Source organism: Marasmius oreades, chromosome 7 (assembly GCF_018924745.1).
Source record: "Marasmius oreades isolate 03SP1 chromosome 7, whole genome shotgun sequence".
NCBI classification, from domain to species: domain Eukaryota; kingdom Fungi; phylum Basidiomycota; class Agaricomycetes; order Agaricales; family Marasmiaceae; genus Marasmius; species Marasmius oreades.
The window spans coordinates 3651369-3667232 of NC_057329.1; the positions used below are offsets into that span (position 1 = coordinate 3651369).

Sequence of the window (15864 nt, forward strand, 5' to 3'; positions counted from 1 at the left end):
TTTCCTGGTTCTACCTCCCTAGTGCATTCGTGCCCACAGTACATTCGACTCGAATTAGGAGCGATACGGTCGGCGTACGGTGTCTCGTACTTTATCAATCTAATTCAAGAACGGAAGGAAGGGATAGTGTTTTCCACTCGTGGCCAGAGTGGGATATAGACTATAGCACAACAGGAAGGAGTTTACTGACGCCACGCCTTTGGAACGTAGAAATTCTAAGCACCCCTTTGTGTCCTCGAGTCCCAAGTCGTGTCGACGGTGGAAAAAACTATCGCGTCATTGGCAGATATCCTCGAGGATGACTCATCGACATCTCTCAACCTTTGCATATCAACGATTGCATGACAACCCTTGAATGAAACGGTGTGAGCGCTATGTACGAGTAAAGATCATCGAGGAACGTACCAAGTACGATGTTACTGCGATTAGCATCCTAAAAGCAATGATGTGCGCCCCGAGTGAGTCACCACAATTCGAAAGAATAGAATGGAGGAAACAATCTTCACTTACGGGAAAATGAACAGAGAGGCGTCCACTGGCTTAGCCGTCACAATCCCAACCAGAATAACTATCAGTACGGCCGAGATTAATGACGGTAAAGTGTAAGCAGTTGTTCATAACGCACCGAGAAGAGCTATGGGAACAAGAAAGGCATCTCTGGTCAACACTGAGCCAATAGATCGAGCCCCAACTGACCATCCACGTTTCAAGAGCAAGGTCTTTCTCAAAGTGAGATAACACAGCATGAACTGTGTACTTATCTCAATCAAGCTGTCCAGACCTCCGTAGCATCGTTGATGTGAGGAAAAAGATAAGCGGAAAACGCACACGAAAAAGGCAATAGCGGGATCTCCAGGAAAAGAACGTCTCGGAAGGCATCGCTGATCAAACCACACATGTATCCAATTATGATCGACGCTTCTACCGTGAATGATCTTTGAAACGAGGCCTTGAATGGCCACAGCCAATCTTGAAACACCCACAGATCCGAAAAGAAAGGCAAGTCGCCTACTTCTGTCGTACAGGGCATATACTAAACAAGTTTCTGAGTTAGCCAGGTGCGGCTTTGGCATTATAACTGGGCAGGTTTCCACTCGCCTCGTAATGTTAAGATAGCGTGGAACAGCGAAAAAATAACAATTCCAGCAGATGCCTTGAATATGCAATGGAGAAGACAAACATGCATCGACAGTTTGGATGCTACGGTAGACCTGTGAGATTCGAAGCTGAAAATCGCGACGTCTAATCTGAGTTGAGGCGACCCGTTATTCATGAAATGCGATCTCTCTGGCTACGACGGCCAGTTCATGGAAGAACAAGTTGATTCGCTCACATCTGGAAAATCAGTGTCGAATATCTGCATGACATGTGTAATCGTTGAACGGCGGTCAGATTCAGAGGATTACTAGAGGGACATCAATTAAGTGGGATTTTGTTGGAGAAAAAGCCTCACGTAGATACCAGTTTCTTTTCTTCGCTCCTGCACAAAAACATATCGCCAATCGTTAGGCTTAACCTGAGGCCTTGAAAAGTCGAGCCAATCAACATAGTAAGAATCGACACCCTCGAATGCTCGAAGCAGGACTCACTGGAAGCGAGGAGTCGTATGTTCATCGCAATTTCTGGGTGTGTACAGGGCGCTACCACAGGTTGGGAGAAATACCGAAGCTCCCGGGGTTCAAGACCCTATGATATAGTTATACTTTGACAATGCCAAGAGATCTAAACGAGAGATGATCTTACAAAGGCTGTAAGCCAGCAAAGACCTTGACAATCAAGATGTTGGAAAAAAAGAACTGAGTGCACCAGCACAATGGTACGTCGGCTAGTGCTTTCGTATAAACTTTCATTTGATTTTCATTATATTCATAGTCTTCAAGTTGAAGGCCGTCTTGAGGCCGTCCCGAACTAGATTGAGGCATGGCAAAGTTCGGTCGCCTTTTATGGTGGTTTTCCTGAGAAACTTAAACTAAATGAGTCATTAGGAAGTGACATCCGACTTGAATCAATGATTGCCGTTGACCACATACCGTTGCAGTAGCCCTGGCAATTTGGGTGTCGCTATGCCAGAGGCAGGGTGCTAGATAGAATGATATAGGTAAAACTACCCTCGTGACGAACAGCCTACAAAACGAACCAAGGTCATGTGATTAGTTAAGGGCAGGATATCAGATGACGTTCTCGCTCGGGAAAAGGCATATTGTATATTTTCCGATGGGAAGGTACTAGATGGTCGTGCGTATGACTTTGCAACCACGAGTACTAATCATCATTGTTCACCTGACAGGTTTTATGGTCGTACAATCTTTTATGTGCGTTCTAAGCTCAGCTAATAGTACACTTCCGAGGCGCCGTTTACCCATACAAGATGTTAGTTCGGATGTCACGACGTCCTTGACTCCGTCAAGAGCAGATGAAAACTAGGTGCGCATTCTCGAGTTCTAGATATCTCCGGAATGCTCATACTGTTTCTCCCACCGTCACCCTGTGAACTTGATACGGATCTATCCCGCACGCGGTATAAAAAGCAGCCAAGAAGAAATCCAGGAATACTTATCCACCACCACCTGGCATGATCCCGCTCGCGTTGAAAGTAACCCTGGTCTTGTTCAGTGCAATCGTCTTCAGAGGTGCTCATAAGCCACCAAATTCGATACTACATGGGCCACGGCCGCCCAAAAACGCAACGCCTGCCGAGAAGAGAGACTGGATATTCAATCACTACGGCCCTCCGTTGAGCTCTTTCCAGCGGGTACGTACTTCTCTCTAGTCGTAGGCGAGATCTACTTCTAATGACGATTGCTATCACTACAGAAAGTATGCTACATCATCACAATCTTCGAATCTATCTTCCTCTTAAGAACTCAATATCCTGTTTTCAATCAACTTCTTCCCGTAAAATTTGATGGAAAAACCTCATCATACTCATCATCTGATGCACGATTCTTCGCACTGGCGTTCGGAATAGCAAGCGATCTCCTTCGTATCTCCTGTCAACGGCGCCTTGGCAGCAGTTTCACCTGGCACATTGCTGGACTTCGACATGGTACTGAAGATGACTCCGACGAAACTGCCGGTCCACGAGCAGAAGAAAAACAAACGAAACAGAAATTAATAACGACAGGACCATACTCAATCGTCCGGCACCCATCGTACACAGCATTCTGGATGTCACTGATTGGGATTACGACCTATCATCTGTTGCCTGGATCTTTCGTAAGGGAGAGCGGGATTGTTAGTGAAACGACGGTAGGGAAGGTCGTTCTTGGTGTTTGGATTATATCATGCATATGGATCTCGACCTTCTTGGCCTTACGGATAGATACTGAGGATGAGACGTTGAGGACGACGTTTGGGAAGGAATGGGAGATGTGGAGGAAGCAAGTGCCCTGGAGGACGATACCGGGGGTGTGGTAGCAGTAATGGCGAAGGTCTAGGGAAGAGATTGCGTGCGAAAGTTCAGATGTCCGAGGACTTAAGGGGAGGTTGATGTTTAAGTTCCCACGACAACGGTCAAAATAAAAATTCTTACTTGTAAATTGGCAGGTCTTCTTATGATAATGATAATACGCTTTAGATCAGAACCGGGATGGAAGCTAGGACAAGATAGGAATGGAATACGTTGTACATCAAAAGGGGTCTCGACTCATGCGCGGCCGTTTCCGGCATACCGTCAGTCGCTGATTTCCATGTCCGTTTCAGTGATGTCCTCGTACTCCTCATATTTATCCCTTTTCCCAAATGGTCCAAAAGTTTCCACCAACGTCAATTTGATGTACTTGTACCCCCAACTCGGTTCATTCCCATACGAAATGTAATTCGAATCATACCCAGCCACCAAATCACCCTTCCTCTCCGGATTCGTTACCCATGCAATGGGCTTCGAAAGACGGCCAGGAGGATTCCCATTTCTATCCCTGAATACTTTCGGGGTTTCATTATAAGGATGTACCAGTTGGGCCGACGGATCATCATCTGTTAGAAAAAACGAGATCCATGAATCATTCACTTCCCAGTATTCATATTGAGACAGATCTTTGGCGTAATCCATCAAGAGTCGACCACACCCATTCCAGGATTCGTAGCGACAGGAGACCTCGTCCTCGATAACAGTTTTGATAGAAGTATGAAGCCCGAGCTCTGAACACGCTGAACGAATGGTTTCGTCTTCTCCTTTGAGAAGTTTGAGAAGATGATCGATCTCTTGATATCTTGCGGGTTTGACGGGGTACGAGTGATATAACCAGAATCCGAGTAGTCCGCCTTTGGGGAGGAATTCGGGACAGTCGAGAAGGGCTGACAGGGACTCTTTCAGCGCTGAGAGTCTGCTTTTACTCGGAGGAGGCTTACCAGTAGGATCGAGTGGGGCAGGAAAATGGAGGTTGTAAGTTAAAGTGACGCGATGACCGGAAGTGACAGGTAGAACTTCGTGTTCGACGTCGGAGTAGAACGAAATGAACGCAATAGTGGTTTGGAGGACAGTCAGAATGACAGATTGTGCTACAATCAAAAACAAACTCCTTATGGTTGTGACGAGGGACGAGCTGGCCACCAGTATGAGGAGTTGGGAAGATGACCACGAGCGAACCAAACATGTGGGGGCTACGAGGGGTGTCTTTGTGTGCACGAAAGAAGTTACCCGTATCTGATATTGAGATAAAACAAATGTTAAATCACAGAGTGGCGGTGACTCACCGTAGACATTGAGCTTGTACAGTTCGGCTTCCGCATCTACAGTTGCAGTGTAATCTTCCTCTAAAAGTGGAGCCGAAAATCTTGAGAGGATACGGTGGGTGACGTGCGAGTCAAGTTTGGTGGCAAACCGGTGAAGATCCATCTTTCCAGCTTTACGGTAAGACTCATCTAGTACATCTTCGTTAGCTCTTCCAAAGGTGGCTTTATCGCATGACGTAGATAGAGTATCGAGGCATTCGGATGTTACCGTCGTGGTCAAATTCAGATGTCTGCAGGTTTGGTCAGTCCTTCGAAGGAGTTTTGTTGCGATCATGGAATTAAACAACTTACTGAGGTCGTGGTGGGTCTGATTTATCGAGATAGAAAAAGTCAAGGTCTTCGAGAGGAACTTGGATTGTCCCAAAGACCCATGGATCGGAGTCACCTAATGTTGCACGGCCCTCTTTGATCAGCTTCTGGACAGAATCAGACGACATGAAGTGGCGGTCGAGAGAGAGCTCCAACTTGTATAGGGGTCGTTGTCCAAGGAGCCGATTGTGACATGTGATGACTAGTATTAATTTACCCTTTCTGGAGAAATGAAATGAACTGTTATGTTTTGTTTGTCCCTCGTACCAATTCGGTTCATGTAAATGTTACCCAGTCACTTGCCAACCGAATCACCCTTCCTCCGAATTCGTTATCCACGCAATCGGCTTCGACAAGAAGTACAGGTAATAAGCTTCAGAAAACCGACAAGTAGCAGAGACTACAAATCACTATGCCCCTTTGTAAGCCAACCTTCACTCCCACCTCTCCCATGCAGGTCCAACCGCAACTATCAAACTCAACATATACTGATACTCCTCATACCAGCCCAGCGTGCCATCACTATTACTCACTATTATTTCCCGCCCGCTTTGTCCAACCCGACCGTCCGCAAAATCCGTGACACAAAATATTGGCTTTGGAAAAAATACTTCTTCCTCATCTTCTTCGTATTCATCATCATCATTATCCATAGCTTCACCACAATAAATCTGTTTCGGGGCTTCATCGTAAGGATGAATGAGTATTCCCCTCCCGTCGCGAAGGATATATTTGATCCATGAGCCGTGTATCTCTGCCCAATGGCTAAAATTGATAGCTTCATGAAGTAAGACTCGAAAGCCATGCCAAGATTTATAGCCTACTTGACCAGTTGAAGATTGCTCCTCCAAAATGGTCTTCACAGAAGGAGAAAAACCGAGTTCTTCACAGGCACAACGGATGACTGCGTCTTCCCCTTTGAGCGCGTCCAAAATCCCACGAAGACTCAGGCTTGATTTGGACGACACCGAGTCGAGGTTACTCTCGGGAAGTTGAATGGAGTATGGATGAGATAACGCGAAGGAAAGTAGGCCCCCTTTGGGAAGGAATTTAGGGTTATCAAGGAGAGTAGAAAGTGCTTTCTTCACTTCGGAGACTCTATTCGCATTTACCGGCCCCGGCAGAGGGGATTGGGAGCGATAGAGGTGGTAGGTTAATGTGATGCGATGGCCGGACGTTACAGGTAATGTTTCGTTTTGGACGTCAGAAAGGAAGGCGATGTACGCTATGGTGGTGTCGTGCAAGCTGCTTGTGTTGGAACTTACAGTGGTGTGAGAGTCAAAAGTGACCTTCGTTTTGCCGTGACGAAGGACAAATTGGCCACCGGTATGGATGGTTGGGAAAACTACGAGTAGTGTGCCGAACATGTCCTCGCTTCGAGGAGTATCTTTATGCGGACGAAAAAAGCTACCGGTGTCTATGTCGCGGTGACCGACCGGGATTTTTTTAGCGTGAGATTCAGGTGTGCCTAGTGGATGAGAACTTACGGACCGTAGATGCTCAATTCATGTAACTTGGCTTCTACGCCCCCATTCTCCAGATCTTCAATATGGGGTATGATCGTTGGTAGCAAACGGATGACATGCGAGTCCAGCTTCGAAGAGAAACGGTCGCTATCCATTTTTCTGACTTTCCGATAAGATTCATCTAACACTTCTTCTTTGGCCCTTCCAGAAGTAGCTCTATCACAGAAGATAGATAGTTTGTCGAGCTCGTCAGGGGAAGTGGTCGTTGGTGAGAGTCTCAGATGGCTATCAATGAAAGGGTTAAAACGGTTGATGGGTTTATAACATATTGCGCTGCTGCTTACTGAGGTTGCGGCGGATCCAATTTATCGAGATAGAAGAGGTCGAGGCTGTCGATGGGAACCCGGGTGCTGCCAGAGACCCATGGGTCAAACTTCTTCACTGAGTCTCTTAAAGCCTGGATTTTTTGCTTCATAGGAGACATTGGTGAACAGGACAGCTAAAAGTGAGGGTGGTCGAAAAGGAGCCGTTAGGGACCATTACCCATTAGATATCGAACACGTGAGTTGCCAGGCTTCCGCCATAGATCTGGGGTGCGCACAGTGTATATTCGTGTTACGACAACTTCAATCTGGACTGTACATACAGGTTGTATACAGGTTTTATATAGGAAGTGGAATAAAATTAATCTTGCTCTTCGCCTTCGTAGGCCGACCAGTTTTTCCTATCGTCCACAGGTCCAAAAGCAGCAACCAACGTCAAGTGTATATACTCGTACTCCAAACTCATCTCGTTCCCATAAGAAATATACGATGACTTATATCCCGCCCCTCCTTCCCTTAAATCCTTGATCCAAGCTATGGCTTTCGAATGCTCTGGACCTCCATATTCCCAAACAGGTTTGCGATCGTAAGAATGGATCAGCGTTCCCACTTCGTTCTCCATAACGACATCCATCAACGGTTCCTCCGATATCTCTCCGTAATCCGATAAATCGACAGGGTGGTTGACTAAGAACCGTTGGTCAAGAACGCTGTTGATCGACAGACCGAGGCCAAGGTCTTCACATGCTGAGTGGATAACTGCATCTTCGCCTTTAAGTACCTGAAGAATTCCGTTCAGGCTCTCCTTGCTTTCAAGATCAACAGCGTAGGAGTGGGATAACGCGAATCCAAGTAGACCACCTTCAGGAAGGAACTGAGGGTTGTCGAGTAGACCAGAAATCGTGTCTCGCAGTTTGAAGTTCGTTTTTGGTACAAGAAGGGAAGCAGGACCTTGCGGCCCGCTCGATTTGGAGAAGTAGAGGTTGTAGGTTAACGTAATCCGATGGCCAGATGTGACAGGCAACACTTCGTGTTCGACGTCGGAGAAGAACGCAACGTACGCGATCGTGTCGTTCGGAGAAGGAGAGTTGGATAGAACCGTACCAGAGTCAAAGTTGTGTTCTTTGTCGTCGTGACGAAGGACAAGTTGGCCGCCGGTGTGGGGGGTTGGAAAGACTATGACCAACGAGCTAAACATGTATTCGCTCCGAGGAGTATCTTTGTGTACACGAAAGAAGCTCCCTGTATCTATATATTGAAGAAGACGGAGGGGGTAAGCATAGAATCAACATGTGAAGGGTGTAAGAGATCCAAAAGTTACTAACCGTAAACGTTCAGCTTGTACAACTCGGCGTCTACCTTCCTGTCCAGATCCTTTCCCTTCAAAAGATGAGATAAAATTCCTGGTAGCAAGCGAATGATATTCGAGTCGAGTTTAGAGGAGAACCGTTCGACATCCATTTTCCCCGCTTTTCGATAGGACTCGTCCAACAACTATTCTTTGGCGCGTCCGAAGGTGGCTCTATCGCAGTTGGTGGTTAGTTTGTTGAGGTCATCAACGGCAGCGGCTGGTGTTAATTTCAGGAGTCTATACGATGAACTGGTTGGAATGGTTATCAATAGAAAACGAGATTTAGCTTACTGAGATTGCGGGAGACCCGATTTATCGAGATAGTATAGGTCGAGACTATCAGGGGAAACTTGAATTGTGCCATAGACCCATGGATCAGCGTCGCCCACTGCGGCTCGTACGCTGTTGATTTGCTGTTCGAAGTCGGACATGATCGTTTGGAACACCAAAAAAAAAGGGGCTTAAGAAAAACAAATGATATAATCCTTTCGGCAAAGGCCGGGATAGTCGTGACTCGGCAAAAACCGAGTCATCTTCGACCCTGCCAGGCGTCGCGTCTGATGAGACCATTTAAAAATGCTTTAACCTTCCATTTCAGCAATGAAAGGCTTGATTGAAAGGCAATTCATAAGCCAGTTTAGGAAGAGCATCGAGTTGGGGACACCGATGGGTGGTGAGCTGGCAAAAGTCGTATCTTATCTAATCTCATCAGTCAGATAGGTGGCCGTTCGGATCCGAAGCCCGAGCGCAAATCCCTATCGGCCGCAGGTCTTCGTGGGTCTGGACAGGGCAACTTCTTTCACTATTCAACCAGATTATTCACTTTCCGACAGACAATCAATGATATCATGTATAGCTTGTGTATAGCTAGTTAATTTATAAATACTGCAACTACGTGACAGCACCAAGCTACCAGAGGCTCGGATCCTGGTTCGGTAGCAGCTATATGCCGCCGACGGTTGAAAATATGAAAGAGCCCAGATGCTCGCACGGTTTCCTCATCCTCAATGCTTTAGCTAACTTGACCTCTGAATCTCAGCTCCACCTTAAATCTCAAGAATCAATGCCACCTCTCAACTCGATTTAAACCTTCTCATGGGTTGTATGTACGAGGTGGAATAAAATTAAACTGGCAGTTCGCCTTCGTAAGCCGACCAGTTTTTCCTATCGTCCACAGGCCCAAAAGCAGCGACCAAAGTCAAGTATATATACTCATACCCCATAACCGCAGGGTAGTTCCCATAACTGATAACCGGTGACTTATATCCCGCCTGCCCTTTTTTGAAATCTTTAATCCAAGCTATTGCTTTCGAACGCTGCTTTGCATCTCCATATTCCCAAACAGGTTTGCGATTGTGACGATGGGTCAGCGTTCCCCCTATGCCCGCCATAATGAGATCAATGATTGATTCCTCCATGTCATTGTAATCCGCTAAATTGAGAGCTCGACTGACTAAGAGCCGTTCACTAAGAACGCTGTTAATCGACAGACACAGGCCGAGATCTTCACATGCCGAGTATATAACTGCATCTTCGCCTTTGAGTAGTTGAAGAAATCCGTTCAGGCTGTCACCGCTATCAGGATCAACAGCATAAGAGTGGGATAGAGTGAATCCAAGTAGGCCACCCTTAGGAAGGAATTGAGGATTGTCCAGTAGAGCAGAAATCGTGTCTCTTAATTCATTGAAGTTTGTTTTTGTTACGAGGAGGGAATCAGGATCTTGAGCGGTCGATTTGGAGAAGTAGAGGTTGTAGGTTAATGTAACGCGATGGCCGGAGGTGACGGGCAAGACCTCGTGTTCGACGTCGGAGAAGAACGCAACGTACGCGATCGTGTCGTTCGGAGAAGGAGAGTTGGATAGAACCGTGCCAGAGTCAAAGTTGTGTTCTTTGTCGTCGTGACGAAGGACAAGTTGGCCGCCGGTGTGGGGGGTTGGAAAGACTATGACCAACGAGCTAAACATGTATTCGCTCCGAGGAGTATCTTTGTGTACACGAAAGAAGCTCCCTGTATCTATATATTGAAGAAGACGGAGGGGGTAAGCATAGAATCAACATGTGAAGGGTGTAAGAGATCCAAAAGTTACTAACCGTAAACGTTCAGCTTGTACAACTCGGCGTCTACCTCCCTGTTGGAATCCTTTCCCTTCAAAAGGTGGGATAAAATCCGGGGTAGCAAGCGGATAACATTTGAGTCGAGTTTAGAGGAGAACCGTTCGACATCCATTTTCCCCGCTTTTCGATAGGACTCATCCAACAACTCTTCTTTGGCGCGTCCGAAGGTGGCTCTATCGCAGTTCGTGGTTAATTTGTTGAGGTCATCAACGGCAGCGGCTGGTGTTAATTTCAAGACTCTATATAATGAAGAGGTTGGAACGGTTATCGAAAGAAATGAGATTTAGCTTACTGGGGTTGCGCGAGACCCGATTTATCAAGATAATATAGGTCGAGACTATCCGGGGGAACTTGAATTGTGCCAGAGACCCATGGGCCGGAGTTTCCCACTGCGGCTCGTACGTTGTTGATTTGCTGTTTGAAGTCGGACATGATTAATATTGTTTATGCAAACCGTAGTGGAACACAAAGAAAAAAAGGGCCTTTTATAAGCTAACAAAATGACATAAGCCTTTCGGCATTCTCCGTTCCGATTTTAGGGGTTATTCGGTGCCGTTTTTACCGAGTCATTCCGTAGAGTCATCTTCAACCCTTCAACCCTGTATCAAACGTTGACAAAGAGACCGTAAGAAGAAAGGGAGGAGTCTGGGAAACAAGCACAGACGTATGGATTCCTTATTATGGACTCAACGAGTTATCAATCTCTTCTCTAGACCTTCGCCATTACTTCGTCGCATTGTTCGACCTTCATCTCACTATAAATCCCTTAAATGACCTTACCCAACTGCCTCAGGATTCGACCTTCGGATTCGAAATGGTAAAGCACATACTCCTCCCCGCATGGGGTGCGCACCTCTCTCATTTGCGCAGTAGACAGGCTGACACTGAATTTCGCCTAGGCCACTCCAAACCTATGACTGCTCTTATGGTCCTAATCGCTGAGCTACATAGAGATGCGGTTCTAACTTTCTTAACCAACGCGATGTACCCCACAATTATGACACAATTGTCCAAGTTTGAAGTTACCCCGTGAACGACATAGATTAATCAAGAATCGTATAAAGTTTGTTTTCGTTCTCCCTTTGCCTAACACGTTCTTTATGACAAGGGGAAGTTATGGATGATTCCCTTACCGAACTACGATATATCCCCCCAGTGTCATGGATGTCCCTAAACCCACCTCGGACCTCATGGACAACTGTACATTTGCGGCAGCGTTTGGATCCCCGTTCAGATCGGAGACCTCACATGCGGATCTTCAGGGAAATCGATAAGTGGCCTTCCTAAACCTTGGCTTGCTATAGTAGACGTGAGTGACCATTCACACCACTGTTTATGCGGCTATTGACACCACCCGTTCACTCGCATCGCCTAAATAAATTCCGATCATTTCTTGGATGCCAGTTCCTATTGGGACCATATCACGATTCTTTGGCGCTGAACATTTCGGAGGATGGAAACATGACTTGTAAAATCGAAGAAGTATCAAATACGGGTGACTCGGATCTGTGTCGGCTGGGGTGAAGGTTAGTACTAGTCCATCCTTGGGTTCTCCATGTCAGCCTTTAAGCTTCAGACATGAGCTCAACTGGCTATACGTTCCTCGGTGTGGTAGAGCCCCCCGGCTCTTTCGTAGAACCCTTACGCCGATGAGTTTTCTCTTTTAATTAAATTCTTTTGCTTTTTCTCTGTTTTCGATCTCTCTATTACAAAATCATACTTATTTTTTATTTCGAACGCAGGTGCACTTTTGTTACAGCGTATTCTCGCTATCAGTGTTACCTTTGAATTCTTACTTTACGGTGAGCTTTCGATCCACTCTATTTTCGTTCCTTTTCCCCTCCTACCAGTCCGCTCCCGCGAGGCTGCGTCCCCCTGGCGGTAAAATAGCCTTGCGCCGCGTTGGGACCTCCTCCGCTTGTTGTATATCAAAATAAACATGTGCCTTTAATCTCCATTAGAGTATATAGTTACTAAATACGTACACTCACACCTCAGTGTCAAACCACCACTGAGGTGTAAGTCTTCTATTATTTTCCCTTATTCAGAAGTCATATTACCTTCTATAGTATACATCCCTTTTAGGTATTCCCTATTACTGTAGTGTCAAACCATCACTGAGGTTATACATTCCTTTTAGCCACTCTCTCGCACTCTGGAGCTCCGACATTTTCCCGTTCTTGCATGTTATTTAACACTGCGCATCACAGTTTATTCTTGCCAGTAATAGAACTCTCTTTCTTCTCTCTTCTCATCATCTGAAAGCTTTGTGCAACATCGTCACCAGGTCAGAACTGGTGATTGCTAACAAGATTATTATGGGCATATGCTATCCTCAGCATCAGGGCTTGACACCTGGCATATGCATGGATGGTCACCCTCCTGACATACCATCATTGAGGTACCAAAATGACAGTTTTAATGCAGAGACTTTTCAAATCATTTGGCAAGGTGGAGCACCAGTTTGTATTATTGATAATAGTGGCAACTATGCACACACTATATAGCAAGGAAAAAACATCTGAGTCTCACTGATATAGACATGTTTCTCTTAGTTGAGATATCAAAGTAATTTACTCTTTAGCCTTGGGCCAAGATGTTAGAGGGCTATTGTCCAACTTTGTTACTGTACTATTGTTACTCTATTGGTAAGCATCTCTCCTTTATTGTTTTTTATTGGCTGGATGTCAGAAACAAAAGATCATCCCAATGAAACAAGGTAGATGTTACGAACTCCCCGTACTCCGAGTACTCCTCCATAGTACTCCACATGCTATCATGACTCCTCTTGCCCTCGCACTTGATTGTTTCGATCTCTGTGATCATCCTCCCTTCGATCCCTTCGGCTCCTCACCATTGAGCACTCTGTCTGACTCATGATCACCATAGACCATTGTAGATAGGGAGGTGTCAGGAGGGTGAACCGCCTATGCATATGCTAGGCCTCGAGACCTGATGCTGAGGATAGCATACGCCTAAAACAACCCAACATCCATGTAGGGCGTACTCCAAGGGGTATCAAACCCCGGTACTCCGACCTACTATGAGATCATACTCCAGACTAATGCTGGTGGACCATCCTATGGGCCTATCGGCAATAGAGGATGACAAGAGCTGGCAACCCAAGGAGAATGCATAATGATGATGTCCAGTATCGTGAATATCTGTGAACTGTGTGGTGAACCATATGACAAATCATACTCCTATAATGAGAGTAGACCTTCTTTTTTTTTTTTTTTTTTTTTTTCCTCTCGTTTATATGCCAGATGTAGTTACATATGTAGCGTGTAGTCCGTATCTATTATCTATTCTAGTGTTGTCCATTTGTGAGTGATTGTCCTTCCGCATAAGTTGAGTCCCCTGAGAGTAGACCTTCGGCGATGAGAACGTCCTACAATGAGGACTGTATCCTCACGAGCTGGTACTCCAATGACAATAAGAGCATACGATAGACAGTACCCAACGTACACCAATGTAGTGTACTACATACCTATAACCTAATCCATGCATACCCCATCCTGTACTCTAACATGAGAGAAAGGACTCTAGGATGAGTTCGGACCCCAATTAGATGGTGAGTCCCCTGACAAGGGCGACCTGGACGACATAGAGCGACAAAGTGAATGGGGCAGAGGCGAAAGGTAAGGATAGGAAAGGATAAAGGAGAACCAAGGATAAAGGACAAAGGACAAAGGAGATCAAATTCTAGGGAACTATCTACCACTAAGTACTCCTTATATACCTATCTAGTAGAAAGGGTTGTACTCCTATACCGATGTCCCCTTCTCTAAGATTAGGAGTACTCTCCTATGAATCGACCTATTTCACATGATATCTCCCTTGATTGTACACTGAGTCCAACCACAGTTGACCGTATAGGTGGAAAAGTCGGCGGTAGGTACTACTCCGGGTTCAGTTCATGACAGGAGGCCCCTACCCTCTCGACTCCTTACCCCTTAAGTAGTGTAGTATATAAGTACTCCAAGTGTACAGTAGAACTTCACTCTTGTCTGGTCAATCCTACCTAGGAGTCATTCCTTTTTCCTTCAATTGTCAGCTCGCCTCACCCAAGGATCAACTCCTGACAACCGGTTTTAGTTTTATTAGCACATGCATGTTTATATTTATGCCAGTTGGAGATACAATTTGTTTTTTGCTATCTGCCATACATTGATGTCCATCTCTGTCCCAGAACACCCCAAAACAATGCTGAGATTCTGTCTTGGTGAATGAGTTAGTGATATGATATGCTTGCCGGTGGTGAAGAACATAAATGGCTATGTTACAGAACCATATAAATGCATGAACTAGTTGGTACTTGATTGGAGGAGATCACATTGGAAGAGGAAAGTAGGCCGGGAGGGAAAGGAGCGAGTTCGGTATGAGGCGTGTAAGTTTTGAAGCCTCGGATACAAAGTGGTTGTTAACAAATCTAGAGAGAAATCGAATGGGATAGAGTTAAATGGATTCACTGCGTGGCTGGATGTTGAGGAGCGAGTTCAGTATGAGATCAAGCAGTGAGCGATTCGTGTTGAGCACAAAGCAGCTGTCAAATAACCTGGGAAGAAATTGAATTGGAGGGAATTTCAAATATTAAAGAGGATATATGTTCGAATAGACTCACCAAGGCTCCAGCCTTATGAGTGATAGCTGCAGTCTGTGCTGGACATTGACATTGAAACTTCAGGCCTGGGGAGCAAATGCGGTAGTAGATGGGCCGCCAACTGGTGCGTGCCACAGTGACTGAGTTTGAATTTGGTTTGGCTGTTTTCTTTAGTTTAAATTGAGGTGTGCATATCAACAGTTGAAGGTGTGTGTATTTCTGTCCATTCTATTTTTTATCTTCATTCTTGGAAGGCGTCTATGGTCCACAGCGCTTCAGCGATACTTGAGCCTGGAAATTAGCTGACAGCACAGGTACCAAGGCCTCCTTCTGATCTGAAGAAACTTGTTCAAACTGCTCAACTTTCTGTTTATTCCCATCTTTTTGGCACACTGTCTCTTTTTTTAATAGATATGATGCCTGTCACATCCCACACATTATTAAATATCAGTTTTGAACCCCTTTTATGCCTTGCCATGTCTCGAAAAACAGAGGATAAGCCCCTCTCCGACACGTCTTCTGCCCTCAGTAGTCTGCCCTCATCTCGTTCCATATCACCCACACTGGATGGCAACAAAATTATTCACAAACAATGCAAAGCTCAAAGTGCTACTGCAACATCCAGGCCTTCTCCTGGTTCAAAGGTGCGAAGCAAAAGGAATAGAAAAGGAAAGTGGCAAGCCCAGAAAGAGGAAGAATATCAACTACCACCACCTCTAAAGAAGAAACCCCTTGACAGTTCAACATCGACACCCACTCCACTTGATCTTGGCAGCATCTGTGTTGCCGACAATGGGTTCATGGTTACCATGCGGATTATGCGACCAAAAGGCAATATACGCTCAAAGAATTGGTTGGGCCCAACTCGAAATTCAAGTTTCAGTTGATTAAATGGGATGGAAGGCATTGTTTTTTTTTTTTTTTTTTTTTTTTTTTTTTCGACATGAAGGATCGCTAATGACA

The 15864-nt window shown here is 45.6% G+C and overlaps 8 protein-coding genes across 8 annotated transcripts; 2 read left to right on the forward strand and 6 right to left on the reverse strand.

Moving 5' to 3' along the window:
* Positions 1–540: 540 nt before the first annotated feature.
* On the reverse strand, positions 541–1273 carry E1B28_011899 (uncharacterized protein; the record flags this gene model as incomplete). The annotated part of the gene is made up of 5 exons (XM_043156956.1): positions 541–568; positions 626–634; positions 697–771; positions 829–1033; positions 1099–1273. 5 exons carry the CDS (start codon positions 1271–1273, stop codon positions 541–543), a joined length of 492 nt encoding a protein of 163 aa, XP_043006771.1.
* Positions 1274–2444: 1171 nt separating this feature from the next.
* E1B28_011900 (uncharacterized protein) lies at positions 2445–3582 on the forward strand. Its single transcript, XM_043156957.1, has 2 exons — positions 2445–2752; positions 2815–3582. Exons 1-2 carry the CDS (start codon positions 2573–2575, stop codon positions 3415–3417), a joined length of 783 nt encoding a protein of 260 aa, XP_043006772.1. The 5' UTR covers positions 2445–2572; the 3' UTR covers positions 3418–3582.
* A 91-nt stretch (positions 3583–3673) lies between these two features.
* E1B28_011901 (uncharacterized protein) lies at positions 3674–4731 on the reverse strand (the record flags this gene model as incomplete). The annotated part of the gene is made up of 3 exons (XM_043156958.1): positions 3674–4296; positions 4351–4645; positions 4696–4731. 3 exons carry the CDS (start codon positions 4729–4731, stop codon positions 3674–3676), a joined length of 954 nt encoding a protein of 317 aa, XP_043006773.1.
* Positions 4732–5477: 746 nt separating this feature from the next.
* On the reverse strand, positions 5478–6993 carry E1B28_011902 (uncharacterized protein; the record flags this gene model as incomplete). The annotated part of the gene is made up of 3 exons (XM_043156959.1): positions 5478–6460; positions 6535–6794; positions 6854–6993. 3 exons carry the CDS (start codon positions 6991–6993, stop codon positions 5478–5480), a joined length of 1383 nt encoding a protein of 460 aa, XP_043006774.1.
* A 200-nt stretch (positions 6994–7193) lies between these two features.
* On the reverse strand, positions 7194–8293 carry E1B28_011903 (uncharacterized protein; the record flags this gene model as incomplete). Its single annotated transcript, XM_043156960.1, has 2 exons — positions 7194–8080; positions 8158–8293. The coding sequence occupies 2 exons, from the start codon at positions 8291–8293 to the stop codon at positions 7194–7196; spliced, it is 1023 nt and encodes a 340-aa protein (XP_043006775.1).
* A 33-nt stretch (positions 8294–8326) lies between these two features.
* E1B28_011904 (uncharacterized protein) lies at positions 8327–8614 on the reverse strand (the record flags this gene model as incomplete). The annotated part of the gene is made up of 2 exons (XM_043156961.1): positions 8327–8420; positions 8475–8614. 2 exons carry the CDS (start codon positions 8612–8614, stop codon positions 8327–8329), a joined length of 234 nt encoding a protein of 77 aa, XP_043006776.1.
* Positions 8615–9307: 693 nt separating this feature from the next.
* On the reverse strand, positions 9308–10744 carry E1B28_011905 (uncharacterized protein; the record flags this gene model as incomplete). Its single annotated transcript, XM_043156962.1, has 3 exons — positions 10591–10744; positions 10275–10537; positions 9308–10197 (listed from the first exon to the last, which is right to left on the reverse strand). Exons 1-3 carry the CDS (start codon positions 10728–10730, stop codon positions 9308–9310), a joined length of 1293 nt encoding a protein of 430 aa, XP_043006777.1. The 5' UTR covers positions 10731–10744.
* Positions 10745–15377: 4633 nt separating this feature from the next.
* Positions 15378–15788, forward strand: E1B28_011906 (uncharacterized protein; the record flags this gene model as incomplete). Its single annotated transcript, XM_043156963.1, has 1 exon — positions 15378–15788. One exon carries the CDS (start codon positions 15378–15380, stop codon positions 15786–15788), a length of 411 nt encoding a protein of 136 aa, XP_043006778.1.
* Positions 15789–15864: the final 76 nt, after the last annotated feature.